This window comes from Lathyrus oleraceus, chromosome 2, assembly GCF_024323335.1.
Source record: "Lathyrus oleraceus cultivar Zhongwan6 chromosome 2, CAAS_Psat_ZW6_1.0, whole genome shotgun sequence".
Lineage (NCBI taxonomy): Eukaryota > Viridiplantae > Streptophyta > Magnoliopsida > Fabales > Fabaceae > Lathyrus > Lathyrus oleraceus.
Window position 1 is genome coordinate 388,076,824 of NC_066580.1, and position 15,910 is coordinate 388,092,733.

A 15,910-nucleotide genomic window follows, 5' to 3' on the forward strand; every position below is an offset into this window, starting at 1 on the left:
AGGCCTAGCCAATTGATTAGAGAGTGACTAATTTCGTCTAATTGATTTGACCATAAATGTAACCGATTAGATCATGCTTGGTTTAGTCTAAAATCGATTGGGACAGTATTTTAATTATTGCTAACGACTCTATATCAAAATCTTCCATTAGTGACCTTAACAATTATTTATTTAGGTTGTCTAATCAATTATCATCATTGATTAGAGCATCCATTTGGTCCATGGATTGTTTCCGAATTTACACCACACCTTTGCCTATAAATAGAGAGTTTCTCTATCACCTTTTCACATTTAGATAATGTGAAAAATCTCACTTATCATTTCTCTCATCATCTCTCTTTTTTTTCCCACATATTTTAACCATAGTGATTAGAGAGTGTTCTTAAGTCTAAGTGATGATATTTATTTTGGATGAGGGAAAAGTTGTAAATTTACAAAGAGTGCATTTTCTCTTGTGTAAATAATTCTTCCACAGAAAGTTGATATTTTAGTTGCGAGCTAAACCCGTTAAAAGATCTTGTGCGATAGGGGGTTGCTTGGGTAGTCTCTATTTTGTTTACGAGCTCCGTCTTGGTGAAAAAGCTCTCTTTTTGTTCGTGAAGATCAGTGAATGAAAATTTTCACAACTGTTATTAAGCTATAGTCTCTTAGACTCTGAGATCAGTCTGGTTATGTTGGTTTTTTAGTTCGGCCTAGTGTAAAAGCTCAGTGATTAGAGATCATCATGCTAAACAACTCGGTTCGTTTTGTGGTCAGTCTCTGTAAAACCAGAGTTTGATTTCGAGGATAGTCAACTCAAAATTATGTTTTGCTTCGAGATCAGCCAGTGGAAAATATTTATTTGGTTTGAAGACTAACCATTTTAAGCCTTATTCGTTGTTTGGTTAGAAGTTAGCCTGAAGACTTGCTTTCCTTGTATAAGGAGGTTTGTGGACACGTCCTTCTAAAAGATCTAATGTTTAGGGGATGCTCTCAAGAATAACTCTTGGAGACAAGAGTAACTCATCTTGGTCGAACCTGTATAATTCTCTGGTGTTATTTCTTCTCCCTGAATTCTTTTACTTTCTGGTATTTTTCTTTCGTTTGTTTTTCCATTGCTTATTTATTCAAAATATTTTCAAACTTTGATTTTACAAATGATTTTGGTTTAAAACAAAAAATCTCAAACCTGTCACATGTCCAACACAATCAAATATGTTGGGAAGTGTGAGATGCACCACTAACAGTCAATAGAGAAAGCATCATTGTAAACTAGCATAGAGACACACATTAGAGACTTCCTACAAATCGTTACCTATTGTACAAGAGAGACATTAATGCACATATTCCCAACAATAATGACGTTCCATCAAGACTCTTTGATGCTCCTGCTAAGCAACCTGACCTGACGCGTACACGACAAACCCCTGTCTTACAAAGTAGGAACAAAGACTCGAGGAACAACTCTTATGCGCTGCTCAGAAGGCCCAAAGCGAAAGGCTTAAAGGCAATACCAATGGGTAAAACGCATGGAGCAGGTGATCATTCCTTCATCCAAATGTAGACAATTGCACCCTCCAGACATGTCTATCACCGTCTGATTAGATCCAACGACCCACACGACGCTCTTGATCTCACGAGAAAAATTTTACCTGCTCTCACTATACCAGGAGGAGTGCGCATCATTTCAAGTATTTAAATTCATTCTCACTCTCATATTACTTTTTATTCTCTCACTAACTTGCGTGTTGAAATTTATAATCTTATTGATTAGCCATCTCTCAACGCACTCAAAATTTTATTCCACCGCACCAAAATCTCATTTCACCATTCATTGGACAATCTAGTTTCATTTCAGAACACACTTAAAAAAAATAATTACTCAAAACACACTAATAAATTTCATAAACATATTCATTTATGTTTATCTCTTTCTTAAAAGACAAAATAAATCAAATCAAATCGAAGTCAATGAGCTCATTATGTCTACTGCACCATATTTCATGCTTAATAAATGGTTTTAACTTTTACCTGCCCACATATTTGACTCTGGAAAACAAAATTCAATAATAAAATCTCCCACTATTCCACTAACAAAATAAAAAGTTAATTAATTAATTAATTAAATAGTTTAGATTCTAATTATAAGTCAACAAGAGTTGGAATCCGCTGTCAAGATCCGGATTGATTCTATACTTCCATCAATATATGATATGTCTATCTAATGGAATGGAACACATTCACACTTCCAAAACCTCCATCATTTTGCTACTTCCTCAGCGTTAGGTACTTGTTTTTCATTCATCATTTTTTAAAATTCAAATCAATCTTCTATTTTCGTTGCTGCTATGAATTCAAGTGCTTCAATCAAATCAAACATTTCTGTCTTATGGCCCACTACTACAGTTTTTCTTAAAGCAATTGGTAGACTTTTGATCTTTTTATACACTTTTTTTAGTATTCAGTTGGCTTGTTATAATGATTGAAAACTTTTCTTTTTGGTATTGTTGTTTTGTTGCTTCTGATTTATGGATTCCAAGGTAGTTAGATGCATATCCTTTTTCACCTACCATGTTTTGACTTTTTGAAAATAAGGATCTTTGGTGTACTATTTTTTTCCTCCTTTTCCCATTTGGATTCTTCATGATTAAAAGCTGATTTTTTACTTTCTTATGTGGGGTTGTATTATGCTCTTTTTTTAAGTTTGATTTCAGCTTATCATTTTGTGGATCAACTATTTTTGGTGCTTATCATTTTGGTGCATGGATTTGAACTATTTTAAATTGAAAACAAAGTCTGATCTGTGTTATTGTCTGACACCGACATCGTGGTTAATTTTGGCATTTCTACTAATAGGTTATCATTTTTCATGCTTTTGCTTTCTTGAAGATGGACTAATTCATGTTGTTTTCAGGATTTTTATGAGATTTCCTTCTTGATTAGTTCAATTTCCAAGAGCATCTTAAGCACTGAGTTGAAAATGTATTTAGTGGAGAGCAAGGGAGGTGCCATAGGGTGCATGCTGTTGGCTCTTTTCTTTTTGGGGACATGGCCTGCTGTTTTGACTCTGTTAGAACGGCGAGGCCGTCTTCCTCAGCATACATACCTTGATTACTCTATCACCAATTTCTTGGCTGCTGTTATCATTGCTTTTACTTTTGGTGAGATAGGAAAGGGGACACATGATCAACCCAATTTCTTAACTCAACTTGCTCAGGTTAGGGAAAGTTGGTGTGTTTTTTCGGTATTCTAGCCATTCAATTCAAACTATAGTGTAACAAGTGCTGAGTTTAATTGTTACTATTATCTTTGAAGCTATACATCTAAATGCATGCTTAGCTTTGAAGTTATCTGTGCAGGATAATTGGCAGTCAGTAATGTTTGCAATGGCAGGTGGTGTGGTCCTTAGCATAGGAAATCTGTCCACACAATATGCATTCGCTCTAGTTGGTCTGTCGGTTACGGAAGTGATTACATCAAGCATAACTGTTGTTATAGGTATCTCCATTGACATAATCAGCCCAAAATCTGTTTTAGCTAGCCTTAAACAAAGAGAGCAATTTAGTAATATGCCGAATGAATACCCTTCAACTTGATCCACTACGGAATAATGATGTATTAACTGTTTCATTTGTTACAGGAACTACATTGAATTACTTTTTGGATGACAGAATCAATAAGGCCGAGATTCTTTTTCCAGGAGTTGGTTGCTTTTTGGTTGCAGTTTGTCTAGGCTCTGCTGTTCATTCATCAAATACTGCTGATAATTCGGCTAAGCTCAAAGATTCTTTGAGAGAAGGAAACATAGGTAAGAATCTTCAACAAGTTTCAACTTACAGGATTACATAATTTGACTACATGCTAATTTTTTCTACGTTTTCAATGTGTATAATACTAGTTAAGCCAAAGGATATTGAAAGTGGAAGCAATTCTGCAGAAAAGTTGAAAGCAGGAAGTGCAGATTTTCTTATAGAGCTTGAGAAAACAAGGGCTATTAAGGCATGTGACTATAATCTATTATTCGATGATACTTCAAAAAATCATTTTGCCTTAGTCACATATCTTACTCTTAAAGTTCTGCTGCAGGTTTTTGGGAAAAGCACTTTGATTGGATTGAGTATAACATTCTTTGCTGGAATTTGCTTTTCTTTGTTCTCACCAGCATTCAACTTAGCAACAAATGACCAATGGCACACTTTAAAAAATGGGGTTCCCCATTTGAATGTTTACACCGCCTTTTTCTATTTTTCAGTATCTTGTTTTGTTATTGGTATAATTCTAAACATCATTTTTCTGTACCACCCCGTGTTAAACTTACCCAAATCGTCGTTAAAAGCTTATTTTCGAGACTGGAATGGTAGAGGATGGGCCTTGTTGGCTGGTTTTCTTTGTGGATTTGGGAACGGACTTCAGTTTATGGGGGGTCAAGCAGCAGGATATGCAGCAGCAGATGCTGTCCAAGTGAGTTTTGTTACATATCTAGATATTATTTGTGTTTAGATTTCGATGAATAATTCATTGATTTGAATGTGTTGATGAAACAGGCACTTCCACTAGTGAGTACATTTTGGGGGATTGTTTTGTTTGGAGAGTATAGGAGATCGTCGCGAAGAACATATATGTTGTTGGGGAGTATGTTGTTTATGTTTATTGTGGCCGTTGTTGTTCTCATGGCATCATCAGGACATAGAAAACAGTGAATATTGAGTTCACACATGTTCATAAGATATTGTTCAGTGCAAAAAGTTCTGTGTACTAAACTTCTTTAGTGTAAGTTTGAGCGATGAAATATTTATATTTCCATGATTATTTATTGTAGTCGTTTATGATTCAAAAATTCTAGTCATAGCATTATAAATGGGATTGGATTCCTTTATGTAGAAAGTGTTTTCTTCGGCTGATTTCATTGTACTCTCATTTCATAAGAGAGGATTTTCTAACAATTTTGGTGTATTTTCTCTTTGGAGTCAGGATTGTTTTGCTTTAACACCTTGTAATTTTCTAGCCTAATCTTTGCACTTTTTGTGCTTAGATTAGTGGGTCTTAATGCATACTGTCTTGAACAAAATCACTAAATTTTGGAAGTGGTTTTATGGTGATTTGAAGTGATGCTATTTCACAAGAAGAAGAATGTGCTTTTAATGCCTCACACATGCTTTAACTTGCAAGGCAAGTCTTTGGATGTTTAAGCATGCCAAAGATCAATGCCTCACAATCAATCGATGTGCCCTCACACATGTCTTTCAATTGATTATTGTTAGATGGCCCGTCCTTCATATGCGAGGCTTCTGTTGCACCTGTGAGGCACATTTTGCGTCCAATCAGCATCTTTTTAAAAGAAAAATGTCAAATGAGTTGATAGGTTCCAAATTTTATGGTAAGAAAGGAATACTGAAGCATTTACGAAAGCTGAGATTAAGAATTTACGAAAGCTGAGATTAAGAATTTATGTCTTAGAAGCAAGTTTGAAGATTTTATTTCTAATATTGGAAATGTATAAATTTCCTAACTCTTTTGCAATGTTTGTACTTATTTTGAGTAACTAAATTTCTTAGACGAGGACAATAGATGACTCTCTTAGATCTAGTAAAACAATGTGAATCATGAGTTTTCTCATATCGAAAAGCATAGGCGAGATAAGCATGGAAGGATTTGATTCAGAAAAAGCAATCATGGAAGGATCTGATTCAACTAAAAGAAGTGAAAGAAACTTGCACAAACTTGCATGATGGAAAAACAACATAGATAAGTCATCCCTAAGAAAGCATCCTAGAGAGCCAGGATGAAGCTCAAGCTCATCCAATCATATGTTTGTAGGTCTATCAAGCCAAAATCTAATGGTGGATCATGTATTTCATAACATTCACAAATGATTTTACTTGAAAGACTTGGACTTGTTTCATGCATGAAAAACCTAATGTATTTGATATTTTCAAAAGACTTAAGGTTGAAAAAGAATCAGGTCATCATATCCAATGTCTTAAGACATATAGAGAAGATGCACTCATATCTGCAACATTTAATGATTTTGCAGCGTTTATGAGATCAAAAGGAAACTAACTATAACTTACACTCCACAATAAAATGGAGTGTCAAAAAGAAAGAATAAGATACTAATGAATATGATTAAAAGCATGTTAACGGGAAGAAGTGTACTTGAGAATTTTTTACTTGAAGTAGCAAAATGGGTTTCCTACGTGCTCAATAAGAGTCCTATCTTGTCTGTGAAAGATATTACTCCAGAAAAAGTATTGAGTAATGTAAAATCATATGCACGTCATTTTAGAGTATTTGGATGCTTAACTGATACGAACTAACAGAGTAATAATCAATGTAGCAGTAAAACAGTTATGAAAATATGAGGAAAAAAAGATTTATTGATGGAAATGGAAACAGGTACAGAGAATGTAATGTGTCAATCCAAAAATGGGCCCAGAGCTACGCTCCTATAAGATACTAGAGTACCCTATTCATTCCTTCTAGATCTAACTGTAATCCATAGATGATTATTCCATCTACTGACTGCTCCTTATATTGTGGAAACATATTGTTCCCCTCTTTCATGCCACCTCATGATTGCTAACTAACTCAACCTCCAATTCCCTTTTTACCCCTTCTAGAATATACTTTCCAAACTTTGGGACCACTAGAGATATGGTGAATTAATTGTCCTGGTAACTGTAAATTATTATTATTGTTTCTATTAATACTCTTATCTTCAACTGCAACCTTGTCCTCAAGGTTGAATTGTGGAAATTGACTTTTGAGCATGACGTAGTCCTCCCAAGTAGCTTCCTCTACTGTCTTCCCCTTCCAATGGATAAGTAATTGTTTCACCTCTTCACCTTGTTTCTATACCTTCCTCACAACCAGCATAGTTTCAGGTTCAAACACCTCTTACGGCTCTCTTGCCATAAGGTCTGGCAGCTCTTCATTCTCATGGTACTGCTCCACGACTTTTTTCAATAATGATACATGAAACATTAGGTGAACTCTATAACTTGTTGGAAATTTCAATTTGTAGGCTATAACTCCAATTCTCTCCACAATAGGGTAAGGTCCATAGTATCTAGCAGCAAGTTTAGCATTAATTCTGGTAACCACAAAATTTTGCCTATGTGCTCTCAGCTTAACAAAGATTCGTTCTCCTACATCAAAGCTCTTATCACTTCTCTTCTTATCCGCCTGAGCCTTCATTCTATCATGTGCTCTGTGCAAATGACTTCTCAATTGTCTGATAGCCTCATCTCTTTCTACTAAGTCTTTCTGCATTGCCTCAACCCTTGTCTCTCCTTGAACCCATCTGCCTATCACAGGGGGAGGTCTACCATAGCCTAGTTCAAAAGGGGTGTGCTCTGTAGTAGTGTGAAATAAAGTATTGAACCAGTATTCAGCCTAATGTAGCCATGACATCCAAGTCTTGGGCTAATCAGAGATGAAGCATCTAAGGTACAACTCTAAACACCGGTTAACTACCTTTGTCTGGCCATCAGACTCCGAGTGGTAAGCCGAGCTCATCTTGAGTTGAGTTCCCTGGGCCTTAAATAATTCTCTCCAAAAGTTTCTCATGAAGATGGGATCTCTATCACTCACTATAGACAACGGTATCCCATGCAAGATGACTACTTCCTTTCTAAAAATCCCATCCAAACTTCTAGCCGTATATGGATTCTTAAGAGGAATAAAGTGACAATATTTAGACAACCTGTCCACTACTACAAAAATAGATTCATACCTCTTGGATTTTGGCAATCCAGTGATGAAATCCATAGAAATGTCTTCCCAAATGCGCTCAGGTATGGGCAGAGGTTGCAACAGCCCCCCCGGTGAAGAAGCTAAGTATTTTTGAATTTGGCAAACATCACATCTTCTTACAAATTCCTGCATTACTCCCTTCATTCCCACCCAATATACATTTGCCGCCAACCTTTTATATGTCTTATAGAACCCCGAATGCCCTCCTTGTGGAGTGCTATGGAACTCTTTTAATAGCGTAGGAATCATGGTTGAATGTCTTGAAATGACTAGTCTACCATCATACATTAAGACTCCATGTTTGTAGACATATCTAGGTTTGAAAATCGGATCTTGTGACAGTTCAACTATTATGTTCTTCAATTCCTCATCATTATGTACATCCTCTTTCATTAATTGTGTCTGATCCCACTGCAGAAAAGATATGATACTCCTCAACTTCATTCCCTCGTGCATTCTAGACAAGGCATCAGCTCCTCTATTTAATTTTCCTTGCTTATAGACAACCTTAAAATCATAACCAAGTAGTTTTGCAACCCAATTTTGTTGCTCTGCAGTGGATATTCTCTGCTGCAACAGTTGCTTCAGGCTCTTTTGTTCGGTAGAAACAATGAATTTCCTGCCAAGGAGGTAGGGTCTCCAATGTTGTATATCTAACCCCAAGTCCATAAGTTCTTTCTCATATGCAGACTTAGACAGATTTCTTACTCCTAACACCTTACTAAAGTAAGTTATCAGTCGTTTGTCCTGCATTAGAATCGCCCCTATACCATTACCAAAGGCATCACACTCGATTATAAATGGCTTACTAAAATCAGGCAGAGCCAGGACAAGTGTTGTAGTGAGCTTCACCTTCAACTCCTCAAAAGCTCTTTGAGTTTCATCTCCCCACTTAAACTCGTCCTTCTTTGTCAACTCTGTTAACGACTTAGCCATCCTGCCATAGTGTTTGATAAACTTCCTGTAATATCCAGTCAGCCCTAAGAAGCCTCTAACTCCATTCACATTCTTAGGTGTGGGCCATTAGGTCACACTGACTACCTTATTAGCATCTGTAACACCCCAAAATTTGCCCTCCTCATTCATGCATTCACTTTTTAGGTCATTTAGCATTTCATACCACATTGCATCATGTCAATCGGAATTAGCTCCAAGAAGCTCGGACATCATCCAGGACACTTTGTGGGTTCTACTTAGACGATCAGTCAACACAAGGAAAAGACTTGAGGTACTAACAACAGGGCCAGATGAGGCCTATTCACCGTGCAAATCGCCAGGCTGGAAGAAGCAAGAATCTGCTGCTGAGCTGTCATGCTCGCTAGGCGAGCAGATGCTTCGCCTAGCGAAGAGCACTGTCATGCTCGCTAGGCGAGCAGATCCTTCGCTAGGCGAAGGGCGCGCATTTCAGGAAATAACAGAAAAGTTTGGGCCTCAGCTGACCACATTCTAAACCCACAAGTCCACGAAAATCAGCTATAAATATAAGAGTTTCAGTAGAGGACTGGACACGAAAAATACACTTGAGTTTCACCGAAGAAAGGTCTTGAGAGAAGGAGACCTAGGAACTACTCTGCAGCAACCTTCAGGCAGCTCTGAGAAGTTCACTCCGCCTCACACAAACCCTAGTATTACTGTGCAGATCCAGCCGTACCATTCAATCTTAATCAGTCTCCCTTATCAGGTATGCCTTTGTTCCTATTACTTTACGCCTTGAATTTGAATATTATGAATGTATGAGGTAATATTAGGTTTTGCCCACGGGTTCGAATAGGCATGAATGTGTAACAATACCTTGAATGTTTTAATCATTTGCGTTTATGAGATGGATACCACAGGGTTTCGAGTCATAGAGATCGAACTGTTATCAAGGAGGAATCCAAAACCCGCAGGCGCTCGCTAGCCGCTTCGCTAGGCGAGCACGCAGCGAAGCTTCGCTAAGCTCTCGCTAGGCGATGCAGTCGCGAATATGATAGCATTCGCTCTTTTTGTTCTGTTTATGCTAACCTGTCTTGTGTTGCCATGGCATTGATTTCCCTAGATTTCATCTTGTTTGTCTAACCTTTTGTCGAGTTTTTGTGAGGACTCACATACTCTTGCAGGGATACCATGCGGAGGGTTATTCTGATTACTCGTATTGACTGATTTTCTTTGATGGTCTAGCTGGAGGGATCTCAGGGTTGCTAATCCTCTAATTGCTGTAACTTCAGATCTTTATCCGTGTGGTAATTTTTTCCCTTTCTCGTACTTTACCGGTTTCTTAGCTGGAAGACCTCGATAGGAGGCAATGTTTGAGCCCCTTGGTGGCATTTTACTTTGAGATACATGTTTTGTGTTTTGTATTCATATCCCCACAGGTAGCGCGGTTCCTTCGTCAAGGACTGCCTGTTTGCCCTCGAGCATCCCAAACCCTAAAACCCAAAGCAACATGTTATCTCCTTCTACTACAGGCGAGTAAGTCTCCAAAGGTCGAGCATCCGGTAGATTGCGTAGTAACGTTGTTCGTCCAAAACCCAATCCATAACCCCGTAGTTAGCCGAACTACGGCTTGCTCTGATTCTCATTCCAGATGAGATACGTAGGCATAAGACGTGATGTCTTAGCGAGCACACATCCCCCCAACCCATAGGCCAGTCGAGCTACGAAGACTCTGATTCTCATATACAGATGAGATACGTATGCAGTGGATGCGACATCCGCGCGAGTCATTTTCCTTTAACCCCTCTTTTTTTAGTAAATAACACATTAGATAAACTCACGCCCTTTAGACAAGAACCACAAAAGTGGATCCCGTAGAGTACTACGGGTGCGTAGGGGTGCTAATACCTTCCCTTCGCATAACCGACTCCCGAACCCAAAATTTGGTTGCGAGACCCCGTCTTGTCCTTTCTCCAGGTTTACTTCGAGCGTTTCCTTTCCCCCCTTTGGGATAAATAACGCACGGTGGCGACTCTTCTGTCATTTTCTTTCGCCGGTTGTTTTTTTTCGCGCACTGTATTTTTCAGGCTGCGACAGCTGGCGACTCTGCTGGGGACCATAGAAGTTGACCTCTTGCTGGTCCATCTTCCCTAAGCGAGTCTCTCCTAGCTTTTGTGATTTCTGGTTCATTGGGTGTTCATGCTTTTGTACATTTATTTGCTTACTTGCTTGCATTCATCTGCTGTATCTGTTGGAGCTGTTGTTTGTTTGTTGGGACGGGATGTTCTACGAGAGATAAGCCCATTACCCAGGCTTGAGTGTACACACAGGTTTTAGAGTGGATGATCATGAGGCTTGCGTGGCATGTTGCTACGTTAAGTCATTCGTGAAGAACCACACCCAGACGAGGTTTCTTTTGGATATATTATGTCCTACGGATGTTCCGTAACGACATGATGTTCCTTTAGAAATCGTCGACTCTGGTGACCATTTCACGAGAACTCAGTCGAGGCCTCTCCTCCGAGACGTGATTATGTTAGCTCTGGTGGGCGCATTCTCGCTGATCAATCCAAGGACCCCGAGACTGGGAACTTGCTTTAGGATGTCCTGTTGAGGGGAGACAGTGGAGGTCTTTTATCCCGTAATAATGCCAAACCTTCAGTGGTAAACGTATTATTCGCGACTGAAGGGCTGAAGCTGACGAACTTCTGTTCTTAGAACCTACCAGTGAGGGGTGGGCTAAATTCAGGAAACCTTAACCTCCAACCAACCCGGTTTTCTGGAGCAGAGCTTTGATCTTGTATTATATTCCTCAGTGGTCTTCTCTTCAGACAGTGTAACCCGACAGATGTTCAAGCAGATACAGCAATCCTGATTGACATGCCACTGCATTGCATTCACATTATCACATCATTTGCATTCATATCATTTAACACATGTTTATCCATTTCAAGGGGGTTTAAATCTTCTACTTGATTCCAGTCAGAGTTTTTCTGGTTCTCTTAAGATGGATATTGGCAGAAAGAGACTTGTCGCCTACAAGTTTCCGGTGGTCTGTTTGGAGCCCATCCAACAGTTGATGAAGCTAATGGATCCTGGTTCTCTAGAAGGATTCCGAGAAGATTACGGTCTGATTCTAAGTTTCGTCACGGTTCTTTCCAAAGATCAACATGACGCTCTATTCACACTGCTACAGTTCTATGACCCTCCACTGAGATGTTTCACTTTCCCGGATTATATTTTGGTCCCTACTCTGGAGCAGATTGCCAGTTTTCTCAGAGTTCCTATCAGGTCACAGTTATTGTTCTACAGTTCTGAGTTTCTGCCCGATCTCAGCATGGTTGCTTCAATCACATATTTGGAGGAATCGGTCTGGAAGGCTAATATGTGTCAAAAGGGAGAAGTTAGTGGTTTTCATCTGAGTTTCTTACTGGGAGAAGCAAAGAAGAAGCTGGAAGACGGTAACCAGAGGGGTTTCAATGCTGTGTTGGCTCTTTGTGTGTATGGGATTGTCTTGTTCCCTAATGTTGCCAAATTTGTGGACATGGACGCAATACGCCTCTTCGTGTTGAGAAATCCAGTACCGACCTTGCTAGGAGATTTCTTTCATTCAGTGCACCACAGAAATAAGAATAGAAAAGGGGGATTGTTGAATTGTTGTGTGCCTTTGTTTTATAAGTGGTTCAGTTCTCACCTACCCAAATCAGGAGTGTTCGTTAATGTCAAGGACTCGTTGAGTTGGTCGAAGAGATTGATGGGGTTGAGAGCTGAAGATATTTCTTGGTGGTCCGATCGGAGCTTGCTTCGGGCAGATATTATTCATAGTTGTGGGAACTTCCCAAATGTTCCGTTGGTAGGAAGAAGAGGAGGAATCAACTATAATCCTTCTCTAGCAGTTAGACAGTTTGGATATGCTTTAAGAACTCCGCCTTTGGAAAAGGATGTGGAAGAATCTCTGTTTTTCCATTCTTCGCCTGATTTGACGGTATCCCGTAAGGCAGCTGAGGCCTGGCTCAAGGTGATCAAGAGAGGAAGAACCGTCCTTGGAAAAGGAGATTGTAGAACTTACCCTCGGTATGAAGAATGGCTTCAAGGAAGAGTCGAAGAGTTTGGTCTACCGTTCCCTATTGAAGAACCTTTGTATCCACCTACTCCTGAGCAGTCAACAATGGTGAGCCGAGAGGAGTACGACAAGTTGAAGAGTGCCATGGATGGACTTCAAACCAAGAACTCAGAGTTAAGTGAGAAGTTGCAAGACTGTATGCATCAATTCCAGGAGGCAGAATATCAGAAGGGGGAAGCCGTCAGAGTGCAAAAGGAAGCAGAGAGGAAATTTGCTGTGGAGGTGGACTTCTTCAGGAAGACAGACGAAGCCTTGAGATCATCCAGTTCTGAGTTGAGGCGAGTCAAGCAGCAGTTAGTAGATGCTCATGGTAAATTAGCTGGGTGGCAGGAGCAATGGGATGCATTTTCAACTTCTCGGAAGGCAAAGGAGGAGGAGACAGTAGCCGAACTGACCGGTCAGATAGAGAAATTGACGACTTTGCTGAAGAGGAAGAACAATGAGCTTCTGTGCGCCCGTTCTACTAATGGCTACATCACAGATCAACTCAAGGAGGCTCGAGGATAGATTGAAGAACTCAAGGTGTTGGCAGGTTTGAAGAAATCTAGACTTGAAGAGGTATTCGGAGAAGATGATGGGAATTACTACAGAGAGCACATCAACGAACTGGATGGGATCATTCACAAGAGGAATCTGCTTATTCTGCATTTGACAGAATCTCCAGATCATCCCGACACGGTGGCATTACTGGATGAAGTGAGGAGCAGTCCTTATGGGTTGTATACAGGAGGCTGATTCCTGGTTTATGTTTCTCCCTTTACTTTTTGTTTTGTTGCTGTGTAGTGATAATCCATAGGCTTGTTGTGGGGATCCTCTTTTGATGTACTTTTGGCTAAGGCCCCTTTCCTGGAACTCATTTGTATGTTGGTTTCCCTTTGTTGCATCTTGATCTCAGAAGTTTATCCATGACTCAGTCTTCTTGCACTATTCGCCTGATGTGAGACTGGAATCAAGGGGGTAGAATACCTTTTGGATTTGATAAACACGGCATTGCATTTACATATTCATTGTCATATCTTGCATAACAGGTACCGCTGCAGTGTTCTCATATTGTTTGGTGTCCCACTAGCAGGATAGCTGACTCAGGCATTCACCGATACGGTACCCGAAGGAATCAACAGAGAGTAATGGAAAGCCTACAAGCAGAGCTCGCCGAGATGAAGATTCGCATGAATCAATTCATGGATTTGGTTCAAGGGGTGGCTCAAGGACAGCAGGAGCTTAGATTGTTGGTGCAGAGGGATCCCCCTATTACCCAACCGGAGACGTTGGCTGATCCTCCAGCTGGAGAGGCTAATGGTCCCAATGGACCGGGGCCTATCCCGATCCCGCGTGTCAACCTAGATCAACAACCTATTCAGGATGGTCAGGATGATCAGTTCCCCTTGCTTCAGGAAGACTTTGGCATGGACCCCATGTTTAGAAGACTGGAAGAGAGGTTGAAAGCAGTGGAAGGACAGAATCCTCTGGGAGTAGATGTTGCTGACTTGGGGTTGGTCCCAGGTGTGAGAGTGCCACCGAAATTCAAGGTCCCGATATTTGACAAATACAATGGCAGCTCTTGCCCCAAAACTCACGTGCAAGCCTATTTCCGTAAAATGGTCGCATACTCTGATGACGAGAAGCTACTTATGTATTTCTTCCAGGACAGCCTGGCTGGGGCATCCTTGGAATGGTATATGAGGCTGGACAGAGCCCACATCCGTTGCTGGAGGGATTTGGCAGAGGCTTTCGTGAAGCAGTATCAGTATAATGCAGACATGGCTCCGGACAGAACTCAACTTCAGAATCTGTCTCTTAAAAGCAATGAGTGCTTCAGGGAGTACGCTCAACGCTGGAGGGAGACAGCTTCCCGTGTTCAGCCTCCGATGTTGGAAAAGGAAATGGCCAACATGTTCATGAACACTCTGCCCGGACCTTACTTGGAGCGTCTGGTAGGTTGCAATGCTTCCAACTTTGCTGATGTGGTCTCTACTGGAGAAAGGGTGGAGAATTACCTAAAGACCTATAAGAGCCAGAGTGGAGGTGGATCCTCATCAGGGGTGAAGAAGCCGTTCATTCAGGGACAGAAGAGGAGAGAAAGGGATGCAAATGCCATATCTTCTTATCAGAACAGGGATAACCGGAGGAATAACTTTCAGAATTATCATCAGCAACCGTATGTTGCGGCTGTGACCATTCCAGTTGCAGCACCACTACAACAACAACAACCACAACGTCAACCAGCTCAGTATCAACAACAGCAGCAACCGGGTAACAGACCCGCCTATCAACAAAGGCAAAGGATGATGGACCAGCGTTTCGACACCCTTCCAATGTCGTACGCTCAGTTGCTTTCTAGTCTTCAACAACTACAACTTGTGCAACTGCGCACTCTGGCTCCTCCTGTTGGTAGACTTCCGGTGGGTTACGACGTCAACGCTAGGTGTAGCTTCCACTCTGGGGCACCTGGCCACAATATTAAGAACTGCAAAGCTTTTAAGCACGTAGTTCAGGACCTCATAGATTCAAAGGCCATCGACCTTGCACCGGATCCGAATGTCGTTAACAATCCCATGCCCCAGCATGGTGGTGCGAATGTTAACATGATAGAGGGAAAAGCCAAGTCCATTAAGGATGTGTTGAAGTTGAAAACTCCATTGTTGGATATCAAGGGATGCTTGCTGAAGGCCGATGTTTTCCCCGGTTGTGGGAAGGGTTGTTTGGATTTTGCCACTCAGAGTGGAGGTTGTTTAAAGCTACAGCAGGGTATCCAGGCCTTGCTCGACAAAGGTATCCTCCAGGTTGAAGATTTGTCTGTCCAAGAGTTTGTGGAAGGGGTTGAGGAAGAAGGGTTTGAAGATGCTACTGATGAATTCGCAGATGTTGTTGCTACTGATTCTGTAATCCATGATGATGTATTTATTCCCGATGTTTCGGATGCTTGCACTTCACTGAATGAGATTTCCGAGTACGATTGTGATATTGCTACTATCACTATTTTCTACCCAACTAATCAGATCAGTGTGCCAGAAGCGCAACCCGTGCCACCAGTGCGACGATCTACTATGACCATCACAACCCCTGGTCCTTTACCTTTCACCAGTGAAAGGGCCATTCCGTGGCATTATGGGGGGAGCGTGTATACGCACGATCATA

General features: G+C 40.7%; 1 protein-coding gene across 1 annotated transcript; it reads left to right on the forward strand.

Moving 5' to 3' along the window:
- The first annotated feature begins 2,454 nt into the window (after positions 1 to 2,454).
- Positions 2,455 to 4,788, forward strand: LOC127119677 (ureide permease 1). Its single transcript, XM_051049973.1, has 7 exons — positions 2,455 to 2,519; positions 2,894 to 3,196; positions 3,339 to 3,477; positions 3,620 to 3,787; positions 3,878 to 3,978; positions 4,066 to 4,440; positions 4,524 to 4,788. The coding sequence occupies exons 1-7, from the start codon at positions 2,508 to 2,510 to the stop codon at positions 4,677 to 4,679; spliced, it is 1,254 nt and encodes a 417-aa protein (XP_050905930.1). The 5' UTR covers positions 2,455 to 2,507; the 3' UTR covers positions 4,680 to 4,788.
- The last annotated feature ends 11,122 nt before the right edge of the window (positions 4,789 to 15,910 follow it).

What these genes read in the sequence shown, in the direction of transcription:
- LOC127119677 (XM_051049973.1), top strand. An exon ending in TTTGAGAGAAGGAAACATAG is followed by an intron (nt 3,788 to 3,877) that starts GTAAGAATCTTC and finishes GTATAATACTAG; the next exon opens with TTAAGCCAAAGGATATTGAA. An exon ending in CAGCAGCAGATGCTGTCCAA is followed by an intron (nt 4,441 to 4,523) that starts GTGAGTTTTGTT and finishes TTGATGAAACAG; the next exon opens with GCACTTCCACTAGTGAGTAC.